Source organism: Bombus bifarius, unplaced genomic scaffold (genome assembly GCF_011952205.1).
Source record: "Bombus bifarius isolate JDL3187 unplaced genomic scaffold, Bbif_JDL3187 scf7180000007996, whole genome shotgun sequence".
Lineage (NCBI taxonomy): Eukaryota > Metazoa > Arthropoda > Insecta > Hymenoptera > Apidae > Bombus > Bombus bifarius.
Window position 1 is genome coordinate 3,794,341 of NW_022884376.1, and position 25,273 is coordinate 3,819,613.

General features: G+C 38.4%; 1 protein-coding gene across 2 annotated transcripts in view; it reads right to left on the minus strand.

The window, feature by feature from the left end:
• The window catches only part of LOC117205981 (RNA binding protein fox-1 homolog 2-like), a 346,747-nt gene that overhangs the window by 180,766 nt on the left and 140,708 nt on the right, over positions 1-25,273 (minus strand). Inside the window, exon 1 of one of the 2 annotated variants that reach the window (XM_033444876.1) lies at positions 5,401-6,061. The exons of the other annotated variant lie outside the window; for it this stretch is intronic. Coding sequence (XP_033300767.1) covers positions 5,401-5,412 — 12 coding nt within the window. The 5' untranslated portion in view covers positions 5,413-6,061. Of the gene's footprint in view, positions 1-5,400; positions 6,062-25,273 lie in introns of those variants that run through there. 2 annotated transcript variants of the gene reach the window in all.

Here is a 25,273-nt window from a genome sequence, read left to right on the forward strand (position 1 = left end):
TGGCCCCAGGCTGATTCCTTAGATAAATGAAACAATACCATGGAGAGAGCAGTGTCTTTAAGAAAAACTCGATATTACTTTCATTTCTGAGTTACGAAACGTCACGAAATATTCGATTTTACTTGTTTCGTTAATTTGTTATTTAAGGCTTAATTACGAGTAAACATGAAATACCATGAAACTGACCAAAGCTTGGAAACTATGATTTTTAAGACTCGTGTTAACACGCAATCATGCACGGCCTATTTCGCGTGCTTCCGCGGGGCATGACCCCTGTCTCTCGGTTTCAATCGCGAACAGAAATAGCTTACATTCGAGTAAAATGGACAGAACAATTCCTAATCCATGTATCAGACAGAAATTGGCACAAATTCTAGAAGCCAGAAGATAAAAAACATCGAAGACATGAATAACGGTAGGTATCTATAGTAACAGCAGTAGGAAATATTTTATGGATTCCGCTTATCCCGGATACAATGTAAATAAAAGATGAAATTAAAAATCGTAAAGTTTATACAGAGTTATGTACGTACTCGTAATATTTTGTTTAATATTTAGATACTATCGTATTCTTCCGTTTATTTATTTCTATATTTAGAAACTACTGAAATATTAATTCAGTAATTTCCTACTATAACGAGTTGTTTGTTATGACAACAACATATCTGTTCTCGTTCTTCGTCGCAATATTTCACGATGTTTCGTGAAATTCAAGACTACAGAAGAAACGCAAGAAGATCGGAAAATAAAGGTGAAACGGAAGTATATTCGCTCGATAACAAGTACGACGTTCTAAGATGCGGTTAACCATAGAAAAATCTACCGATTAATGGAGCACGTGATGAGAATATCGATAACAAGGTGACACACGTTGCAAGGACAGACTCGATCTGTCAGACAAACAGACTAACACGAAGGAAAATTTTAGTCGAAATTTCCACGCGGTCAACGTCCAACGATTAATTATCTTAAACAGAATCTGAATATTCAGGAGCAATTACTAAATGAGATAAGGCAGGGAGTAATGGCGTTGTTGGAAAAACAAGACAAATTCCTCCAATCCAAAAGCACCGCCTTATTTTTCGTCTTTTGTAACGCCAACTTATATTACGCGCTTCTCTTCTTGTGTCACAATTTTTTACTACCTATTTGTACCTTCTTCCTTTCTCAGCTTTTCTTTTTTTTTTTTTTTTTTTTTTCTTGCTGCGATATTGCTTGCCTCGAAACAGGTGTTAAATTATAGGTAGTAACGGGACGAATTTATGCTTTTACTTAATACATTACTGTCTTCTTATCCATGAAAATATCGACCTTTACCCGCGGCGATCGAACTGGTGAAATGGACTGATATTTAAAGCGTTCCTTTTGGAAGAAACAATCCATTCGTGATTTTCGCGAATCGTTTTGTATAATTTCTTAAAATAACGGAAGAGCTGTACCAAAGGTTTTCACTTCGAAATCAAAATACATTTAAAGTTCAATCGAATGAAAATCACACATACGAACAACGATTCTTTCGTGTCTTCCTCGGATTTAAGAAATTACTTGCCGATAAATGGACACGATTACATTGAAAAACACAAAGAAGTTAATGCTTCCAGATTTCATAAAAACTATCTAAAAAAATAGCTAATCCAAAAACCATCTAATAGGTATTCCACTACTTAAGCAAGACCCCATACCCTTCCTCTCTCAAAGAAGGATTTACACAGCCGCAACTACCCCGGAACACCCTAGTGAGAAAAGAAATTAGCATGAGGGGACAGATCGTCGGGGCCGTGCATAGCTTAAGGGCCAGCCGATACGATGGGAAGACCGATCGATCTACTTACTTGCCTCGAAATAAAGTACCGATACACACCGGGGGCTGGAAATAGCCCACCCTGCCCTATATTTCAAAATACACATCGTCGTGCCGTGGAAAATCTCTTCATCGACGATTCGATGATGAAAACGAGAAGAGAGAAATACATCTCTGGGAAATAGACGAACGCAAGAATAAAACACACACAAAAAAAAAAAAGAGGAAAAAAATTAACGCGAGTAGAGGATCAAAGTCGACGACGAGCAGTTCGTGAATGACGTTCGTCCACTTCGACTCTAGTTCAAGCCTCATTGGCCTCCGGTTTCTCGGGAAATAATATTAAAACCAGAAAGGGGTGGTCCAACAGCGCAGGGATAACTATGGACGCTTGACCCAAAAAGCGACTCTTTTTTCCTGAAAAGCCAATGGAACGTGACCGTGCGCTACCCCTTCGTTTTTTCCCCTTCTTTATTTCTCCCCCTTTTCTCGCGTTCCACCTCTTCTTCTCTTATTTTTTCTCCTTTTATTTATTTCCGTAGAATTGGCAGTGGTAATGCCAGTGGATTAACGTCGATGGATAATACCGCGAGCTTGTGACGCTGTAATCTGCTTTGAAATTTTTCGTCCACCTCTCGCTGTGGACAAGCTTCGCCCCTTTTTCTAACGAATATATACGGGACGAATAAAAAAGCTGGGAACACGCGTCGGGTCGCAGGGAAATTCTCGCGCACACGGAAATTAACCGACCCTCGATCGAGCGGATTTTTCGGAGAGAAACAGCGGGAGATTGATGAAATCGATTGCGACTGGTCGATTGTTCCAACGTGTTTCTTTGTCCCCGCGCTAACGGTAAAATCGCCTTTTCTTCCGCTTACCGTGTAATTTGTGCTTTCCTTTTCCCTCTCTCTCTCTCCTTTTCCTTTTTGACACGTGTGTAAAAAAGAGCAGAAGAGTTTTTTGCGAGAAGAACAAGGAAGCTGGAAGTAGATTATTTGTTAATGCATGTCATGTTTACGGTGGCAGAGTTTACGATGACTGTGCAAATTCGTTCGAATCTTTACGTCCAACTTTTTACCGACGCGAAGTTGATCTGAGTTATTGCTCATGAATTCATGGAGCGAAACTTGAATTTCAATTGGAATACTGTTATGTAATTTTTACGCCGAATGCGATGTTACATTTTTTTTTGTGGGTATACATTGACAGCCGCTGATATTGGTATTTGGTAACTAAATAAAACGGGTTTGATCATCCTATTCAACTTTGCGTTGTTGTTTAATCTTTTCACCGATGGATTTAACTACACCTATCTCGACTTTTTCTGTAATCGTTTGAATATGTATATGAATTAGCAAATAAAAGTGGTGAGGATATAAAATGTTTAATTATCAGGAAGGTTACTGTTGTACATTACCATTCATACTTGAATATTAATATCGAGACAATGCTACAAAAACTTCAAAATAATTCCAGATACCAAAAAAGTACAGTAACATTAATAAATATTAAATATATAATATTGAATAAATATATTTATTCCATTATAATAATAATCTACGTACCACCTACCTACATATTCAACTTTGAAATTTTCGTTTCACTATAAATACATCTGTCAATTAAATCACTATATTAATAACACTATATTAAATAACACTATATATTATGAAATATCACTATATTAAATAACATACAAAGTATATTCAATTATTTCTGCGATACATTCTTCGAAAAACCACAAGATTTAATATTTAGACCTCAAAGAATAAAATAATTTCTACATATAAATAAAACTTAATACAATAACTATAAAACTTAATAATTCAAACGCAAAAAATAAAAACTATCTCTGTTCCCGAATTTTAACACTGGCATAAAAACGACACAGTCAAGATAACACTCGTTCGTCAAACAAAAAACGCAACGCAAATGGCAAGCAACGCGATACGCGTACATATCAATATTAATTACGCGAGACGATCATGGCGAATCGGACGACATTGTGCATACTTCAAACGCGTGCAAAAAAAGGCACGTCTTCGTCACGTTAATCGTGACGTACCAGAAAAGTTCAAGACTCGCGAACGTTTCGCGCCGGGACGCACGTGCATCGCTTACGAAACCAGAGCACTACGTTCATATTCGCAGAACGTACTGTAATTCAACATCTGAATAGAAACCACAAATGATTCTTGATTCAAACTGCACAGCTGATGTGTGCAATAATAAGAAATATAATAAATCATACAAAAGCTACTTCGATTTTGTGAATGCTGGTATAAAAGCGAGCGTCGTGCTCCGAACAATATGTAGAAAGTTGTGTAGGGGCGAAAGAAACAGGTCAGGTTTATTGTGTATGAAATTTAATCCGTCTATGCCTACCTTGGCGAAGGAAGAACTTTGGAGCGAGATTCAATTCGAAGAAAGCCTTATCTCAACCTCTGAGGACCTACCTGGGTCTAGGTAAATACGCAGGTAGAAAATATCTACTCCGATTTGAAGTAAAAACACCAAGGACTAAGTTGCAGTACCCATTTGTAATATTTTTTGGTATTTAACACACATAAGATGGTACAAAAAGAGAATTTTGTATGTATATAGCGAATATCTTTGTTTAAAGATAGAAATTTTGCTTTTGGAGCACAGTATTCTATTGATTGGAATTATTGGTTTAAAATTAGCTGTAGATATTCGAATAATATGAAAAATACCTTCCATTGCGCTATATGACATAAAAGAGAAATTCTGCATATTTGAAAATAAAATTAATTTAAAATCGGTTAATTATGGGCACTGAAACGTAATAATTGGGAAACTAGTAAGATAAAATAGTGATAGCTAGTAACAATTACTTTCACTTTGAAGAGAGCCCTGACCGTGTCCTTCTTATCGAGTGTTCTAACCTTTCCTTCGCAGAGGTCTTTCTTAACGCGGTAAATAAATGGGTATATTTCCTCGAAATGCATATTTCGCCAGCAGTACGATGACCAAGGCGAATTTCACTGCTAGATATTACCGAAACACTCGTTCTATCGACTCGTGTTTTTGCTCCGAATTGTTCTCGTTCGCTGTCTCCCGGCGGAGGCGAACATAACCTCCAATTCGGCCGTATCGAGCGAGACACTCGTGTGAGCGACGCGACGACCACGAATTCTCTCGTGCTATTTACGACGAAACAAGGGTGAACGACGTATTTGTACTTCTAAGCAAACTACTTGAAGGTGTTAGTTATAACTCGATTTCGAACAGAAAAAAAAACAAAACAATGCATCATAGAACACGACACTGTGCGCGTGTGTATCGTATTATATTCACATACACGTTTCATTCAAGGGGCAAGAGTCAAATATACGTCAATTGCGTCGCGCAATGATATCGAATCGCTTTTATAGAGTTCGAAAATAGTAACAAAGCACGATATTCCACGACCTGACGCCTCATATCGAACCGACGCGACGCCTTCGAACATTTCCAGCAAAGGGAGGGTAGAGAGCGAGAGAAACAGTGAGAGACGCCTCCCTCTCTTCTGGTTTAGTCTAGCATCTAGCCTTCCGATGAATGCACAGTATTCATAAAAAAATGAAACGATCACTTACGGGGTAGTACATCCCTTGCGGAGGAAGAAAAAACGCCCCAGAGCCCCACAGTTTGAGGCCGTTTTGCTCCACCGTTGTGCAAGAAAACAAATCCAACACTCCGTTACCTCCTCCCCCTCCTCGCCCGCCTCGCGCCTCCTCCTCTTCTTCCCCGGTTGTCCTTCTCGCTTTCTTTCTCTCTTACTTTCGTGCTCACACTGTGTACGCGAGAGATCCGGCGTTACTCTTTCCGATGCACGTATATATTCTTGTATGTATACTACCCGATGTATGTAACACACAGAGAGAAACGCGTAACGAGAGACGGTGCGGTGTTTTTCACGCACACACGGACACAGGCGCGCGCGCGCCGACCCACACGCACCAGAACGGACCGAGACGACGCACGATAATCGAACGACGGAGGTTAAAACTCTTTCACGCGCACACGATCGAGCGGGACCCGCGAACTCGGTGTGATCAACGAAGAACGTTCGCGTACGGCTACGATTTCGGCTTATTCTTGTTACGTTTCGTCGTTTTTTTCTCAGAAACCTCTTTCTTTCTCTCTCTAGCTATCTTTTCTGCTTGCCTGTCTTTCTTTCTTTATCTTCTGTTTCGTCCTATTGCACGTTCTCTTTCTCCTGCGACAAACTCACGACCGCCACCGTACGTGGTCCCTCTGCGACTGATGGTCCCGCTCCCAGCCGGCGCCATCGGCGCGCAGCGTCACTGCGCACCCAGCGCCGCGCATCGGCCATCTTTCGCACTACGCGAATCAAACTCTATCGAGGCGCACAAAATGCCTCCACTTTGATCGGGTGTACCTTCTCTCCTACATCGAACGCGAAATTTATGGAAATATAAAACGTTTCATTTACCGCAAAACGTTCGTTACATTTACTACCCGTGCTACGTCGCCGTTGTGCCCTCAGGTTCCCACGATACGACGTAAGATTTATATCGGCGATTTACTTCTTTTCCCCTATTTTAGTCCTCGTACAATTACTGTACGTCCACCCATGCTCCCGTAAAAGATGCGATCGTTAAATGGAAATTAAGTCAGATTTATGTACGATTATTTATAACTTTTTCTGTTTATCTATCTATTATTTTTTCCCGTTCTTCATTATCTTAGTAGCCATTTTTATATCTTTTTACGATTCGTGTTGCAACATCGTATATTTACAATGATACAGTGTCTGTCACGAATATTTTTCATTTTTATAGTGGCACGTGACTAACTCTCGGTATTGCCATTGCTGTTTCGTCGCCTTTTCAGTCAGCGCTTGCAAAACGCCAGAACCTCGCGCGCAGACTGCAGATGTTCCTTCGCTATATGTGTACCTGCTTTTGTATAGATGTAAATCAATTGTTCTTTGCTCTTTAATTGGTCTGAAAGCACAAGCGTCTCAGGTGTACGATTTCTCTTTGCTGAATGACAATTGCATCCCTAATTATGTAAAATAATTTCATCCAAAATAATGTCAATTGCCTTTTTTTTTAAACGTAGATATTTCATAAAACGATTGAACGTTTTAAATGAAAACTTACTCATATGACTTTTTATTAACTGTAACCGGTTGTTATGCAGCCTTTTGTGTTTTCTACTTCCAGTAATTGATAATTTAGCGGATTCTATACAATTTAAAGTACAAGCTAAAGGTACGCGATCTAATGAGTCCTCGCGCGGCTAGCATATATAATATCGAAGGTTCGTTATTGCGCCCACAGTACGCTGTTATTACGCATATATTAGTATGCAGCAGAGAGATACAAGGAAATGAAACCATTATCGAACTGTGGGGAACGGATTTCGATTCCGAGGAAAGCTCGCGTTACACGAGATTACCCGCTGACCCTTTGCGAAATTATCCTTGCGAGCACAATCCCACCAGGATAACGAGCTATATTATTATTCGTAACGTTCTCTTTTTAAAATTCCAGATTAAAGATATTGTGAAATCAAACCATTATATTACAATTCAAAGATACTTTCGAGTAATAATTACTACATTTACTGCTATTAATTACAGAACATTTAAAAGAAACAACTAACATTAATTTATGTTTCGATTTCATTTCCTCGAAATTAAATTTCCCTACAGTCATTTTATTGCAACGCAAAAGATACCTTGAAAACGTAAGCCAACTAAATAACATTTTACTCGAGGCCTTTCTAACGTCTACTTCCTCAGTCCTTTGGTTTGCAAACATTTTCACAATGCACGTGCGTATTCAGATGTACAGGGAATCGCTGCGTGAATCACAATTTTCCTACCTCTAACCTTTGATTGCCGACAAACGTTCGTTGCAGCTCTGCACGACTGTGAACACCGGTCGAAACTTTCACGTCTTCCATTACGCCTATTCCTTTCCCTATCGTTGCGCAATATCCCGGCTTGGTACACGGAGTAAGGAGGACGATCGAAACGCAGCCTCGATCGAAGATGGATCGTTACGAAATCCTGTTCATCTGAAGCTTCGACCGAACACCACCGCGAACATCCTGATGGGGGCAGGAAAGTTCTGGAGCGAAGTATCGGGAGAAACGACGAGATCCCGACAATTTATACCCCTGGAATTCTGCCAGAATCCGTCTGTTCTTCGTATCGGGTACAACGAAAAATGCCAAACGAGAGACCGCGAGAGTCTACGCTCTGTCGGCGAAGATCGTAGGCTTGGGATTGTTATGGCGATTCGCTTTCGTGTGATTGAGGGCGACGTTGATTCATTGTGTATGGATTGGCAAATTGTAATTATTCCGATAGACCTTCGTAGGTGGAGTCTTGCTTGGTTATGAGTGGACTGCGGATATTCATGCAGATTCAAATTTTTGCGGTTATAACTAACTAAATTGGAACCTCGGCAGAAACGTTGTCCATCTATTGAATATTGTAACGAACACTATATTGGGTATTTTTGGTTAAAAAGTAGAAGGTGTAAAAAATTTGTAAAAATTACTTTTTAAAATGTGCAGATTGGAGTCGATAATTATTCTTTCCACCTCTTTGCTACGAATAAGTTCATTTATTCTTAAACAGGTCGAAAACTAATAAACATTAATAACTTGGTTTTTAAAAAGCAAGTTTAAACACGTACTTGAGTAACGAAGTTAAGAAATTTGAAAAATAACGGCATTTAAATTTAAAATGAAGTGTCAAACACTCCCTCAACACGATAAGATCAGCCTCCTAAGACAAACATCTTAGAAACTTTGGGAAAGCCATAAAAATGCTTCTATAAATAGCATTACGACCGAACAGGGCATAATTTTCCGTTTCTTTGATTAACGCCGGTATTTAAAGCGTCGGGTGTTCAAAGAGCGACCGTGTACGAAAATAGACGGTAAAGAAACACCGTCAGACAGATTTTCTTGAAAATCGTTTCTTTTTCTTTTTTTTTTTCAAGAGGTTGAAGCACGGTCCATCAGTACGATGACAGTAACGAGGTTTCGTAGAAATCTTGGAAAGAACATAATGCCCAGCTTTGTTCGTTCACCGGATTCGTAAACCATGTTTCAAGACGATTAAAGTCACATCACGGGAGAAAGAAAGCAAGAAATTGACGGCAGCTCTAAGAAACACGTTCACTTGGTTGGAGGAGCGAGAAGGTGCAGCTGTATTTTCGGTACAGCGCGAATGTGATCTCACTAAACAAGTGGAGCGGACGTTTAGAAGCAGAGTAAATACACGTTGAAGAGGAAGTGACGAGGACACGTAGGTAAACTCGTAGTCACTCTGCTCTAACTTCGCTTTCTTCGCGTATTTCAGGGTGAAGCAAAAGTTCTTTGTGATGATAGTCACGAACAGTAAAACTATTGCAATTTCCCGAATCTCAAGAATACAACTTCAAATTTTTAAGATTTGAAAATGAGAAGAACTTGAATCTTATAAATTCAATTTTTGGTCTATTAGCAGATAGATTTATAGACTAGAAACGATACATTCGAATGAAATTGTCTTTTTGGAGCCAAGAACCATTGTTACAATGTCTACAAGTTTTTCATTGGCAGATTGCGGATGTTTGTACAAAATGTTTTCAACCATCCATATAAATCTTTGTACATCCTATAACGGACCAATTTTTGTCAAAATAAAATGCTACAATATTTTACTCCAAAATTAATGTCTTTGACACAGATACAACTGAAAACTGCTTTACTATTATTTTATATGCTTTGGATTATAAATATATTATTATATGACTGTATTATAGATACATGTTTTATTTCGACAAAAATAGATTCTTTACAAACTGTGAAAGAACTATTGCCAGAGACTGTATATAAATTATTTTGATTCTTTAAATGTTACAACAAATACATTACCATATATATTAAACAATTTGGATATTTTGTATATTTTTACATAACATCTACATTCTATGCATTTCTCAATATTAAAATTTTCCATAAATGCATGAACATCACTGTCTACTCATCAACGAATCGAATGCAAGACGAAACAGTGAAGCAAATAAAACACGAGAGCCTGAAACAATATAACGCCACTCTTAAAAGTATCCTTTCATCCAGCACCGTGTCTCGATATCTTTAGGAAAATGTAACTTCCAGACAGCAGCCTGACGTTACTTCGATAATCACTAGCGAAATGATTGTCTCGTTCGAGAGAGGAGTAACCCTCTATCCCCGATAGATGATCCTGTGTTTGCCAAGAGGACTATACGGGCACCTACAATCAACCTGCGACGTTCGCTCGATCTACAGGGGATACTACCCCTCTTTGAATCACCATAGAAACGAAGGGACGACGCCGGAGAGTGAGAGAGGGTGCAAAAGCCACGGTGCTTAGAATAACGTGACTCGACGCGCTCTAGATGGAAATGGATCTCCATGGTATTACCGAGTGGTAACAAGCAAAGACACGATGTAACGACGTGCTCGTAGAACGTCGTAATAACAGTCGGGACAAATTTATAACACGAATTCGCGATTTTCTTTGTTGTACCGTTGAATTAATTCGGGAAGAAAATCGTGACGCGCGCAGCAACCTCCATTTTAAATCTTCTTCATTTCGCGTATGTTTCCTTGCAAAGCTGTGTGTTTCCTTCCTTTTTTTTCAAAAAAATACTGCAGTCCTTTTTATAGGATAACACAGAGTAGAAAAGTTGGCAGATCTATGTTTTTTGTAAATGCATCTTTTATTAAAATTTCATACGATTTAAGTAGAAATTGCAGGAATCGATGTGCAAAGTTGCCATTGCAATTTTCATGTTTTGTGCCAGGTTGTATGGAAAACTTCGTTTAAAACAAAAGCCATCGTAACTTGAAAATAGCGGGAAGCGCATAAGTGTTCAGAGACCACTTTAAACCATCACCCATTGTATGCAATACCGGTTGAATTGCACAACTGGGGCAACTCGTATCTCTTTCTTCCTGCAGATAAAAAAGCTGAAACAGCGACAAAATTCCAGAAGCGCAGCCACCCACCCTGTACAATCGCACTTTTCTTCGACTGAAACTTCCTACCATCTCCCGAATCTTTTATATGTTCGATCAAAAAGGAAAAGATGAGATTGAAGTGGGAGAAGAAAAAAATACGTGCTATTCAGTACGTTCCCAAGGATATTATTCCTTTTGAGAAATCCTCCGCATCAGCATCTTTAATATATGAACACACATATGGTACACTTAAGATTGCTATTCATCCCAGAACACTAATATTTTACGACATATATGTTTACAATTAATATTTTCCAACTTCTACACGCATTTTTAAATTCCTTTTAAATTGCACCAACATACGTAATTATGATAATCGTGTCACATCATAGTGCTATTGAAATTTCAAACTGTTTTAGATGACGCATACGATATATGCATATACGTAAAAGTTTTCTATGATAAATTCTGAAATATTATCCGCAAACCATTGTATAAAACAATGAAGACTTCTTGTAATGAACGTAGGGGATGCTAGGATGCGTCGCCTCCGTGAAATTGCCTATCGAGGAACTCTCTCAGGCTCGGTCGACGCGGTTTCAAGTGCACTTGGGGTGGTCGCGTATTTTTAGAAGCTCGTATGCACACGCAGCTGGAGCGCACATGCGCTCGGGGACAAGCACGACGATCTTGCTTCTCGTCTTTGTCGTATAACATCTTCGTGACACTATAAATGTTTTACGGTTGACCTCACCGTGGGCCAAGTAAGAAATATCAGCGGAGAGACAAATTTATTGGACCCCAGGAACGTCAACCCCTGAAGCCACGTCTTCCTAAGATTCAAAGTTGCCACAGTTTATGATATAACGCTGGCAAGTGAGCTCTTTATTCGGCTATGGTAACCGAGAAACGTAATGAGTAACGATAAGAAATTCTCTTGGAGAATAGTAATAAGGTACTCGGCGAAGGGTGAATTTTTCGATAGCATTTTTTGTCATTTTTGGGATAACGTAGCTATTTGTTATCGCATGATTTTGTTTTTATATGGACCACAGAGTGCCAGGAGGGACGTAGAGTCGTCCGCGATGAAGATAATAGTGATTTCTTTATAAGATCATTTAAAGCAACTAATTTAAACTAATTCTTTCCTAATATATTCTTCTGTACTACTTAAAGCGAATCATAAAGTAAATATTCGAAAGTAGTCAATAAAACATAGCAAATAGATATACTGGTTGTGCTAAATATCTGTAATAAATTTTCCTGAAAATTCATAAAAATCATCTTTCATAAACACATGAAGTCTGGGGGTCACGATTGCCTATTATTATGCAGACTATACTTCTGACGTAATTTTTAGAAAACTTCTGACGTAAATATCCGGCATTCGATTTCTGCAGCAATATTTCCTCTGGGAAGAGGGTGGCAGGCTGGCCGTGTAAACTGGCTGGTCATCGAAATTCACTGATGACATTCCGATTTATAGATCGCCCTCGTCATCCCTCTCAATCTTCGCGTTCTTCTTTACGAAGTGAACTCGCGTAGCTCGTAAGCATAGCGGATCTACAAGATGATCCAGAAGGAGGGCGGCGAAGCACGAGGGCCGGATGATTTTGATAAAACCAGGGACTATCGAAGAATCGGGCTGATCCTTTGAATTTATTCTACGTTGCCAACTTGTCGTGATACGTGAGATTCAACGCAACTACGATCCATCGAGCCTTTTTTACAAGCCAAAAGTAAGATCATTATGCTAATGAAAAATAAGAAAATACGAGAATGGACGAGTCAAAGAATTCCTGCAAGCAAAGAAGAACTAGTTCTCGAAAAATTCATACGAGTAAAAGAGTAAATTCGTGCCTTTCGAAGTTGTAGTTTAATTGCGCGGATTCTTAATTTATCTAAATATTCATGGTTGAACAGAGCGATGATTTGACAGTTTCTCAGAAGAAAGAAGAAGTTCGTTATGTAATGCTAAGAAGAAGCGCTCGAGAATGAATAAATTAATGAATCCTTGAAAATAAAATATCATCTCGAAAAACACAAGGCTATATTTCTTGCGTACCTTCGTAGTTCATGTAAACATTTATGATCAAACAAAGCAACGATTCTTGAAATGTTTTCCAAAGAATAGAGAAGAAATAAAGGTTGTGCTGATACAAAGAAAAAAAACTCGAGGATAAATAGCAAGTAAGAAGAAGTCTCGCAAATAAAACATAAAATTATTTCCTTTTATTTGCCTGCACTTTCAATTCCATTAAACAATTCACAATTAAACAAACCGCGAGTAAAATATTCAAATCATTGATCTTGTCCTTGATCTTTCGTCCTTGAGACGATGTACTTATATATGGAATGGAAGGTGACAAGATGAAGTGTTTAGATTTATCATCGTTGGAATAGGTTAGCCTTGATCGACGTTGTCCGCCCCCGGAACTCGAGGTTACACCCTAAACCTCTGGAAACTGCCTACTCTCGACAAGGGAGCACTCTGAAGAGGGGTTTCCATGACGACTACGAGAGAGAATTGTGCCGATAGCCGGGCCAACCGACCCTCTCTGCCTCGAAATGTTCACGTACACCCGCTATACGCGCGTCCTTCAATAAGGACCGTGAAATATTCAAACTGTGAAAATACTACGGCCTTGCTATTGTCCAAGAGATCACAGTAATTTTCTCAATGGACACTACAGAGACTCGTTTCTGTTCTCTCATCTTTCGTTTTCTCATCTTTTTGCCCCCCTGGATTCTGGATCGAAGCTACAACGGATGTTTAGATAGCGCACGATCTTCTCTTCAGGATATTATGTCGAAAAATAAATTCTTTAACATAGTTACATCATGATGATCTTATAATTTTCATTTTGGGTGCAACATACTGGTTTGTGTAACTTAAAAGAAAAGGATAATGAAAATTACAACGTAATTTCGACATTTCCTTGGAGGATAATGAATCGCTAATGCGGTAGTTTCGTCGCAAGGCTTTAATTTTATTCCAGCTGTTTAAAAGTTAAAAAAAAAAGTCTCCCTTGGTAACATTTATAGACTTTAGTTAAAGTGTATTTTTTTTTATATTAAAAAGCAGCTGACGATTTTCTCTTTAGGAAAGATAATCTCGTGATTTTCATTTCACGAAAGTTTCTTGTGGTAAGCGTACAAATACTTTCGCGAATCAGTGTATCAGTAAGTGTACGTACTAATCCTTTTGGATTGAAAATTAGGCATTTTTTCTACTCGTGCAAATTCGTTTGCCATATTTTTGGAGAAATTGCCGAAGGTTTAACTCCCGACTTAATCGTATTTCTGATTTACTACGAAAAATATTTGTACCATGCTGCGGCGATAAGTGCGAATTTTCGAGCTTCGACCAGAGTGCACTTAGGCAAATTCGTCGAAAATACAGCGGCCCGCTTAATGAGCGTTGCTTTAATATGCGGCCAGATATTACGATCGCTGCGCATCGTCGCTTGGTTTTACGTCGCCAAGGAATTTACCGCTTTAATTTTAAGATGACGCTCGCGCAAACCTTCTAACTAGCTTGGAAATTGTCAATAAAGGTAGCAAATATTTTATCCGCCGCGGGGACAACTCTCTGATAAAGCCATTTCGTTATGAAGCTCTGTGTCCATTATGGCTTTGCTACGTTTTTATGAAACTTACGGCAAACAGACTGCCTGGACGTTGAACGATATTGAAGCTTATGTCACACAGAAAGTTCAAACGAGGATTGGCTGTTAATTGTTTCCGGTTGACAATTCTTTCAAATGAAACTATGTTTAAATAAGAACACCTTTTTCAACAATCGGTGATTTTGCTATGAATGCGGAATTTTGAAGGATCCACCAAGGGATAAAGTTGCAAGCACTATTTAAAAGCGGAGAAAGAATCTTTTTACACGAGACAACATTTGGAAAATTGTCACGAAAATGGCTGAAAACGAATCTAGATTTAATATTTGAGAAAGGTTAAAGACACTGTCTACTTCGTTTATCCAATTTCTCAATTTCAAGGATTGTTAAATTTCAGATTGTTAATTTCAAACTAATAATTCTTCTAAATCTAGAACGATTAAACTAATTAACCATCGACGAAATGATCTTAAATCACGTGGGAACTATATCCGTCAAATGCCTCGAGTTTCCAAGAAACTACGCGAGTTTGACATTTTCACACAGAAAGTACAACAAAATATCTTCAAAAGTAAATTGCACAATCGTGCAACCGCATTAAAAAACACCGAGTAAAAGCACGCAATTCATCCAACAATTCTCATTAACGACTGTATAACATGGTAAGGGAAACGAATTTGCCATTGTATTTGTATTTCTTTAAAACCTGGCTGCGCGAAAGTCTAACAAGCGCTTGGGACACAAACGTCGCGTCGTGGATGCGCTTGAAAACCGGGCGTAACTGGAAGAGAGGAAGAAAAAGTCGTGAAACGCGTAGACGGCGTTGAATTAATGAAGACACGGCGGAGAACTTTGCTTCTGAAAACGACGACAGGACCTGGCGGCATTGTCTTTTACTGGCAAAGTGAATGAACGCAGAAGAGAATTAGCTGCCGCTAAGGTCAAGCTCTGCGTTTCCAACCTGTCCGAAATAAAATCTAACAGCGAAAGATGGAAAGAACCACGTAGCGGATTCCCGTTGCTTTTCATCCCGGAGTAATACGAAAATAAGAATACTCGACTAAAATTATCCGCCTACTAATTCCGACTGCTCTTCTCTCAATTTCTCCTATTACCACTTAAGTCGGTTGTGCATCGATGAAACGAAGAAAGCTTCTGAAATTTGTTTCAGAAGTGGAAAGTCGTCGTCGATGTATATTTGTTTTTCTTTTTCTCTCTTTCTTTTTTTAGATTACTTAGAAGCTACGGTTACTGGCTTATGAAAGTATTTCAACATCTACCATAGGAAACTTTTGCGTTCGTACTGCACGTTTGCACCTTTCGATTGTTTCTTCTTTTAAAGCTAATAAATCCATGCCAACCTTGATAAATTCTCTGCCTAATTTCTTACTGGAAAAACTATTCGATTATACAATCTTACCACGTATTTCGAATATTATAAATAGCCAGTTTATGAAATTGCTAATAGTACCGATCCTTCGTTAATATATATAATCTCTATCACTACTCAAACAAATCATTTACGTAATTAAATAATTTCCGCTATATCATATAGAACTCGTTTTTCTCTTTAGATCAACGAGTCCACAACGACCTAGCCTTGTTTCTTTATTCATCGCGTAAAAAACCGCAACTGCATCACGTAATACACCACCTTTGGATATAATAAATAATCAACTTATACTTGAATATACTAGAACTTTAATTTCTGACTATTACAGCCTTTGCCATCCAAACGAATCGATCACATGATTACGAAATCTCTAATTAATGCTTCATTGTCTTTAAGACGAAAGTTTACAATAACTTTATCCAAAAGTTTCTCGTCGACCACAACACGAAGAGCCACGATCGCATAATACGTGTCTCGGTTGATTCTTCCAGAAATATCTCATTTCCAACAACCATGAATCGACGTAAGCTACCTAGCTTAGTCGGACACGCGATGCTTCGCGAAGGAGCGTTCCTTTTTTAACGATGCTTCGGTTCCATCGATTCCAGCCGAGCCGCTTCTCCGTGCAGAAATATTACGTGACGCCACGTGCTTCTGCTTTCCATCAGTAACAAGTCGAGACTGTATGTTTCTCTATCGAGCCGCGCATTGGCCGGTAGCCGTGGACGAAACCTTTCCAATGCGTGTAAACAAGCGCTTCAAACGGCCTATGGATCAGCAGCTTTTCTCTCGCGCCGCTGTCAAAGGGATCTTGCACGCCAGTTCCCAGAACCACTCGGAATCATTGTGCTACCAGAAGCTCCCTTTGTGTACTCCGTTTTGGGAAAATAAGAAACGAGGGTTGATTCGAACGATGTGGAACTCTCTGAGGGAAAAGGAAAGAGCTAGTGGGTGCAATAGTCCCGAACTTTCCCTTCCAGAAAAATATTATACGTTGCCGTTTATAGCTTTCCATTCAAGAAAAGTACATTGTGTTTTACGAGTACAACGAGTTTTAGTGTTTTACGAGTAAAATTATAAGAAACAACTGTATCTTAGAAATGCGCATTAAAAATTTGATGATTTGATTTTATTTCGTATTTAGCTAAATTTATCGTATTTTAAGCTGTCGTATTTTTGTACGAAAAAGGCCTCTGCTTGTTCATTAGTCAAACAGTAAGCCGGTTTATAAAATGCTTAATTCGTCCCTGGTGGGTAATAGCAGAGAAACGTGGAATTTCACGCTGTTCCTGCAATAACGTTCTATACTATCTGAGGATAGTTTATTCAATAGTTCTGACGACTAAGGAACACGACGGAGGTTGAAGTTTTTGGACTAACGGTTTTATGGATGTGACAGAGGAGGATCAATATTGGCTAGTGTACATATTGCAGAGCACACGAGAAACATCGAACGACAAAATCGTTCGACATGAACGTTGCCTTTTAAAATGGTGGAAATTATCGTAGGATCCTACTACAATTAGTTTGTTTAAAATGGATTAAACAGGCGTTGGTTAAACAGGAAACAACGATTGTTTCATGTGAACTAAATATAGTAACGTACTATAATTAAGACAACTAAATAGTTAATTTGCAACTCTCGTCACCACGATTCCAACGCTCTCTCTCACGCTGACCACACTCTCTCGACAACGCTAGCAACACACTGACTTCTCAACTAACACTGACTGTTAATTGTCTTTCTCCCCTAGCGTCCCTTTGTCTTTTCTCTTAGTCTTTTTCCGCGTAACTATTCGATTGAAGCACTGGCGATACATTAATAGGCCTGTCGGTACTCAGCCTTCTCGCGACATTGTTTATAATTCACCCAATATCTCTTAGGCCTTACATCCACGATACTACGTTATGATTCAATATTGATATCGATTTCGCGCTTAGAACAGTTGGTTCGTTGGTGTATCAAAACGGTCAATGGAAACCACGATTCGGTATCAAGGTTCGTCTTGTGTTTAAAAACTACGTAACTAAGAATCGTATTGGAATCTCCAAAAATAAATACGAGAGAATCTGTCGCTCCTAAAGAATTACACGCGTGTGTGTTGAAGATTCGAACGAGAAGTCGTGACGAAGTTAGCATCGATTTCGAATGGAGGAGAAAGGAAACTCGCCAAAGCGGAGCAGGAAATCTATAATCTTCTCCCCTTTCTCTTATCATAGATCGTGTTTCCCCGAGAATATTTCGCGACACGCGAACCCCGTGCTTCCACGCTTCTTTTTCATAAAAAAGGAAAGAGGCGGGAACGTTCAAAGTGGCGTCGCGACCAGATGGAATTCTTTCGACACGCGGGACGATTATTTGAGGATGGTGATCCTGCGGGACCCATTACACCCGAGAACATCCCCCCAACCAGCTGGATCGAATTACAGGGCCGTATCCTGGCAGCGGTTCAATTTTCCAGCTAAATATACCGGCGATGTATATTTGGCGAATTGCTTGTTTCAGACATGTATAGCGTTCACGGTGAAGCGCTATAAAAACACCGTGGAATTTCAATTGAACACGGTTGGCAACTCGAAGAGTTAGAAATCTAATAGTTTATTAGGAAAATAAACTGAAAAAATTCTATGTGGAATTTCAATCGTTCTTGAGAAATGTTGAATTTCGAGAATATGAAAAAGATGTTTCAAAAAAGGTTTATAATAAGTTGCATACGGGGGATAACGTAGGGGGCGATAAATTGTGTTTAGTCTTTTTCCTGTTACGATCTATATCCATTTATTCCAGTTGAACGTCATGCGACGAACAAGTCGTTATGTAAAAGTATTATATAAAGATATTAATCTCATCGAGATAATGATACTGATCGATAAAAAATTCTTACCCCTCATAAATTATGATATGCATGTAGATATTATTGTTTATTTTCTGATAATCTACATAACAGTTACTTAGCTTTTCTATAATAATGTAATTTCATATTTTTAATCATTTATTTATAACTGCTATCGACTAAATCGTTATTTTCTTTCTACGACGATACCTAACAATTTTAACAATTCATTTTTAATAATAATATTATAAATTAAATCTCCGATTGATTTTCTAACTTATTCAAGTATATACTGAATCGATAATGTCGCATTTGATACGAAAATGGTAAGTGAATCTCCTGATTCATCCAAATTATGAGAAAAATTATTGTGTATCAAGTATGTTTATCCTACCTTTCATCAGATCTCTAATTCTTACACTTCTAATTGTTTACGTATTTCAGAATGTTAGATGAAATATTAGACGAAAAAGCTATTCTTTATATTTCGTTTATGATAAGACGTTACGACCAAATTTGATTTTCATTTTGATTTCATCTGTTATTCACGTTGGTGTCTCGTGGTACGCCAAATTACATTAATAGTAGGAATATTATAACAAAAGCTATGTAATTTTCGATTCGTGTGACACGAATTTGTATTAAATAAAGAAAGGTTTATCTTATAAACTGTCTATAATATTTTTCATACGTGTACGAATATATTAAAAATTTGCCATATGTAAACAGAAAAATAAAATGCACTTGTTACGGACGTTACGCAGAATATTACAAAACTACTTTATCATTTAAGGACAAGTAACAGCGCTCCTCGCGAAGAACTATTTACTTCAGAAGCTCCTGTTCACATAGATGGTGGCGACACATGTCCTGCTATCTTGCGCCACCTGGTGTTTCAACTTGTGATCGATTCTCGATTGCAATTCAAATATTGCGAGAATCGAAATTAGAAAAATGGTTATTCGGAAAGTGTTCACCATGAGACAATATTGTAATAATCGCCGATGAACATTCAATCGTCTCGTATTACTGAACCTTTTTAATAATCGTACTATTAACAGAACTTTCTGGATATGACTGTTTAACGAACGAGAATATACCATTTCTTTGTAATATCAATTATCACTGAATTAGCAAAAATATTCATCATACAGCCACAAAGTCAATTATAAACAATTGGTGCATCTGATTCTATTTATATCGTTATGAAATAATACGCGAAGAACTGGGCAAAATAGAGCATACAAAGTATATGCTAATGTTACAATATATCAGAAACTTTCGTCCAACGTTATGGAATCTCACTCCACAGGACCGCCATATATGTCACATACAAAAAATTAACATTTTTTCATCGACATACCCAAATTTCCCAGTTCAGCTGTTCCCATTCGTGGTTCAGGGATATTCTCATCCGAAAATTACGAAGACGGATATTTCTAATGATTTCTTGCGCTGATTTTTCGAAAGAAGATGTAACAAATTTCCTTGGTGCACGCATGACGACAAATAATATTGCAAAACTGTTCGAAAATCATTTGCGCGCGTTTCTCAGTCTGTTCGATACCACCACCTTCTGTTCAGTTTCTGTACTAAGCTAGCGAGGGTCGATAAAACAGAACTCTAGCGCGCATAAATTCAAAAGTTAACGCTTATGAATACATTTAAGATTTTCTGTCTAAATTATTCTATTACGTACAGATTTAAAATCGCATAACGCATGTATATGAATGAAAGATGGTGCTTTTGCATATTCTAGTGTGCCTTAATATGAGTTACTTCTATCATTTTCAATAATATTAATTTCTGAAATAATTTAAGGTTTCTCTATGTATTAGAACAGAATTAAGAAATTTATTATCATTATATAATTATTGTCATTATATAATAAATATTGGAAATTATTTATTAAAATCAGTTTTGCTACATATTCATTCCTCTAATATCGTTCGCAATAAATTCGTAGTCCAATGAATCGTAATCATCGAATGAAATTTTAATTGTAACAAAATCATTATTATCCCAACAATTTTTTTGTAATTTTGGTCTTGGCTTCTAGAACGTCATTAACTTTTTTTTCGTAAGATCGGCCTCTTCCCACTTAGTTCTTTAAAGACATTGGCATTCTTAAGAGAATCGATTCGTCGAGAGGAATTTTCCCAAGAACAGTGATATCCCTGTCTGGTTTAAAGTTCGTAGTTTATTTTTCTCGACATTCATGATAAATTCTCTTTCAATAATCAATTACGTTTCACACTGCTACTTTTTAATACCAATATCACAGGATATTTCGAGGTCACATAAATCCACTGTGTTTCAGCTATTTTTCTAACGCAGGTTATCCACGAAACAAATTCCAACTATACTATTGCACTAAATACAACATAGCAATAACATAATATTAAATCCTTCAAAAATATTTGTAGGTAACGTGTCCGTATGCGTGTATGTATGTGTCAGTTCAGGAATTCGGTTCCGAAATGATCAAAGTTTCACGAAGTCATTCGCGAACTATTTAAAAGGAACGAAATATCATTGGAAAAGATTAATCGTGCGAATTGACTATACACTTAAAGAAACCACGAACCTTTCTTAGAATAAAATTCATATCCGTATCTTGAAAACGGTTTGTGTTACTTCACTCAGAAATAAATCGTCCATCCGCAATTACGAGTCTGTAATAAAGTCCACTCGCGTAGCGCGCGGGTGCGCGATTTACCAGGAGAACTTCTTATTAATTCCAAGGCGGAGGCGGAAAAGCAAATACTTCCGAATTATTCATAATCCCGATGCCTCCAAGACTGGCATAATGGACGTCCGCGGAATAAAAGGTTTTCGCTGTGGTTCTGTTGATTCCTTTCATCGGTGAAATACTCGTCTACTCTCCTCTCTACCCCTTAGCGTCTGGAAATTCGCGCAAGAACGCTCGAAAATGATTTCAAGGACCTGGAACCGCAGTCATTACGCTCAAATACGGGCGCCGTGTTTCGCATTCGTCGATTTCCTCGTCTACCGAGACTCTTAGATTTTAAAGACCGTGAAAATTTCTATTCAAACGATCCCTCTTGTTTTTTTATTTTCGCCGTGAAAAATCGTCCAGCGAAAGAGAAGGAAGAAAGTACGCGGGATAGAAGTAAAGAGGGAGAAACGCTGGATTTCTCAAGCAGACCGCTATCAAAAGTGATCCAAATCTCTGTTGCTCGTTCGAATCGATTCTCTCCGAGTCTCTTTAGTTCATTCTTGTTCTCTGTATTCGATGGAAGAGCTATGTGACGTTACGGAAATGGTCACGCTATTATGCGTTTTCTGCCGTTGACGTTCAGTCCTCCTTCACGACAGCGCTAATTTACCGGATTTAATTAGCCAACGCGTAAAGGCGGCTCTTTTTAATCGAGCTGGATTAATTTGCCGCATACTGCCTGTATACTTGCTTCTTTATACCTTTTTCAAGTAGCGTAGTCGCTTTCTTGTTTAAACGTATGAACTATTAACGTTCGAATGAGAAGAGGTAGATTAAGTCGATTCTAATTAAAATTTAAACTTGCTCATTCCCGATCTCACGAATCAATTGGTTCTTTGGACACACGTGATATTCTGCTTCTGAAGATTATATCTGTCTTATCAGAAGATTATTTCATATTCAAAGGAGGTTAGATGGTAATTAGACTGTACTTATTAAGCCATATCCTAGCTTAAACCTCGAATTACGCTAGATTGGATGAAGTAACCTGTGGATTAGATCCAAATTACAATCAAACGGGACCAATTCTAGAATAGATAAGCCAAGTGCTCGAACTGGACCTGGATTAAGTTCGAAGCGAATCGAGAGATCTAATTACCTTCGCACCAAAAATCTCCGGTTCATTTTATCAATGTACAATATCAATACGATTCTCGATTATCGACCGTGTGATATTTGCTTTTTCATTTGGAAAAATCAAACGAAATATGGTTGGCGAAATGTGGAACGGATCACGCATCGAATAAAGCCCGGTCGCCATAGCTGATTGAATTTTTTAGCTAAACACACGCGAGCAGGTGCGCTGGAATTTATCCAATCCACAGATTAGATTGCTCCTGCGGTTTCCAGCTCGATACGCGTCCGTCGAGATTATTAAAACATCCTCGTTATTAATCCGTGGCTTCGCTAGAGATTCTCGACGAGCACTTTTCCCACATTTCCCACCGGTTCCCCCCATTTTCATTGTCCTATTCGCCCTCCTTTCTCTTCCCTGCTAGACGCTTCGATTGAATTCTAATTCCATCACGCGATTTTCTCGAAGATTTCTCGCCACCAACCTCTCCGTTATGAGTGCTCCATCGTAAAAAATCCACGAAAGCTCGTGAAAAATCCAGTTTCGATCCCTGGTCTCCAGGCTTCCCAACGATTACTGGCAACATTCACGCTCGACAAAAATGATTTGCGAATTTTTTGATCGTATTTCAGGGGTTATATTCATATTTTCTTGGGGTAAAGCGCACGGTTAGGGCGTGGAGAAGGACTTGTTTGCCAACGAGGCAGAAAGGGAGAAGGAGAGTGTGTGTGTGTGTGTGTGTTAGAGAGAGAGAGAGAGAGAGGGAGGTTGTAAAGTGGAAGTTTCATGGAATATTGTGGGTTTCGAGAGGCTGGCGGACGTAGCAAAGGATGAAATTTTGCTCGCGATTGGAATGTTTTTCGGAGAACGTGTTCCAGGCTGTTGTGTTGCAGGGAAGTACATTGAACGTTTTAAGGATTCTGCAACGTAGGAAAATTGCAAACGGGCGGAATTATCTTCTAAGATCGAAATAATATTCTTGCGGGGAAACGAGAATCCTTTATAAAGGGAGGTTTGTCGAGAAATTGCTGCCATATTGCTAGGAAGAAATTCATCTTTTCTAGAGGATGGAACGACTCTGTGGTTCTTCTGGTTATTGTGTTGTTACAGCACGGATGTTTACTTTGTAAGTGCCAGATTATTCATCAGTATGTCTACGGGGTATTCAACTGGTTTATTGTTTCAAGAGAATACAATTAATATTGCTTATTCGTCCTTTTGTAGTTCTACGTGTGTTGAATTATATTCGACGTCCTATTCTATTAGACCTTTCTCGGTTTTTTAATAACGAGTACATTCGTAATAAAGAGAATATGAGAAAATGAACAATTAGGTCAATTAATTAGAATTCTACGTTGATGCATGTGTAAAATACATGTTACTTTCATTACGAATAATGGTCGAGATACAGACATTTTTCACGTTTCCAGAGATACAAAGAAATGTACGTGATACTCGTTTATAACAGGTTCTGTACGATGAACATACGTATTTAATATATTACGTAACACGTACTCGTTGTTAGCAAGTTTTACGATGCGTATGTTTAAAATAATATTTTTAAAAAGATTTCGCGCGTGCATCCGTTAGATTAAACCCGATTTGCGTTTTCCTAGTTTAAAATTGACTTTAAGAATATTCACGCACGGAGTACTGTTGATTAATTATAGCACGTCACATTAAACACAAACATACAAATTTCACAGACAAAATGGCAATAAAAATTTGTCCTCCTTCTTCTGTTCAACGTTCGTTAATTATATATTACATTTGGAATTCCCGAATCTCTCCAAAACGTTATTAATATTTATCGATAAATTGGCAACACGCTCTAAATATAAACACATATTAATTACACAGCGAACGTCATTATTGAAATTTCTCCCTCGATTTTCCTTTTCAACTTTCGAAAATAACGCGCTGTTACTCGAATTCCCAAATTTCCGCGGAAGCCCATCTGACAACCTTCGAATACAAACATAACTGTAAATACATCCTCGGTTTCCCAAAGCAACACTACTCGACGGCTCTCGAGTCCTCTCAATACTGAGATTCGTGTCAGGTATGTGTATATGCAGAGGAAACAAGAACATTGTAAGACTGGCTTAATGAAGTGCAAGCGGGAGAAATTGCGAGGCAAGGCAGCAGTCGGGAAGATCGGGCGGCAGAAAACTGCACTGCCGTATATCGCGCTTGTCGAGGGCGTAATTAACGAGCGTCACGTCGAAATTACGTCTCAGTGCCGAGAAACGAGCCGTGCACTTTTCAAGGGATGCAACGAAGTCTCGTACTAATTTACCCCAACTTCGTCGAACGTATCATCGGCGACCTTTGTGACGTTCGTCCGTCGCAGGAGAAGCAGCTACGAAAACGACGATGTTCCTCCTTAAATGGACGTGCTCGACAAAGGATCGACGAGCTTTGCTGGCAATTATTTTCTTACCAAGGCCGCTTTTGGCAAACAGACCTTGATTATAAGCCATCACGGCTACTCGTAATTATGTAACGACGACATACACGAGCGCTCTAACAAGTTTTCTCATCGATTCGATGAAGAAAGATTCGACGAGCAATCGCGTACATCGTTGAATATGCGAGTCGAATTTTAATGCACTTTAATGCATTCGAAAATGTTTGTACACTTGTTCGAGAAATTAGCAAATGTACACATGCATTTAATATTGACCAAAATGAAATAAAAATTTGACAAATTGCTGACGTAAAATCGATCGACAACGTAGCGAAGAATATGATTTTGTTTCAAAATTGTATCTCTATGAAATTTGAAAAATGTAACTGTTCTGTGTGTTTCTTCTATG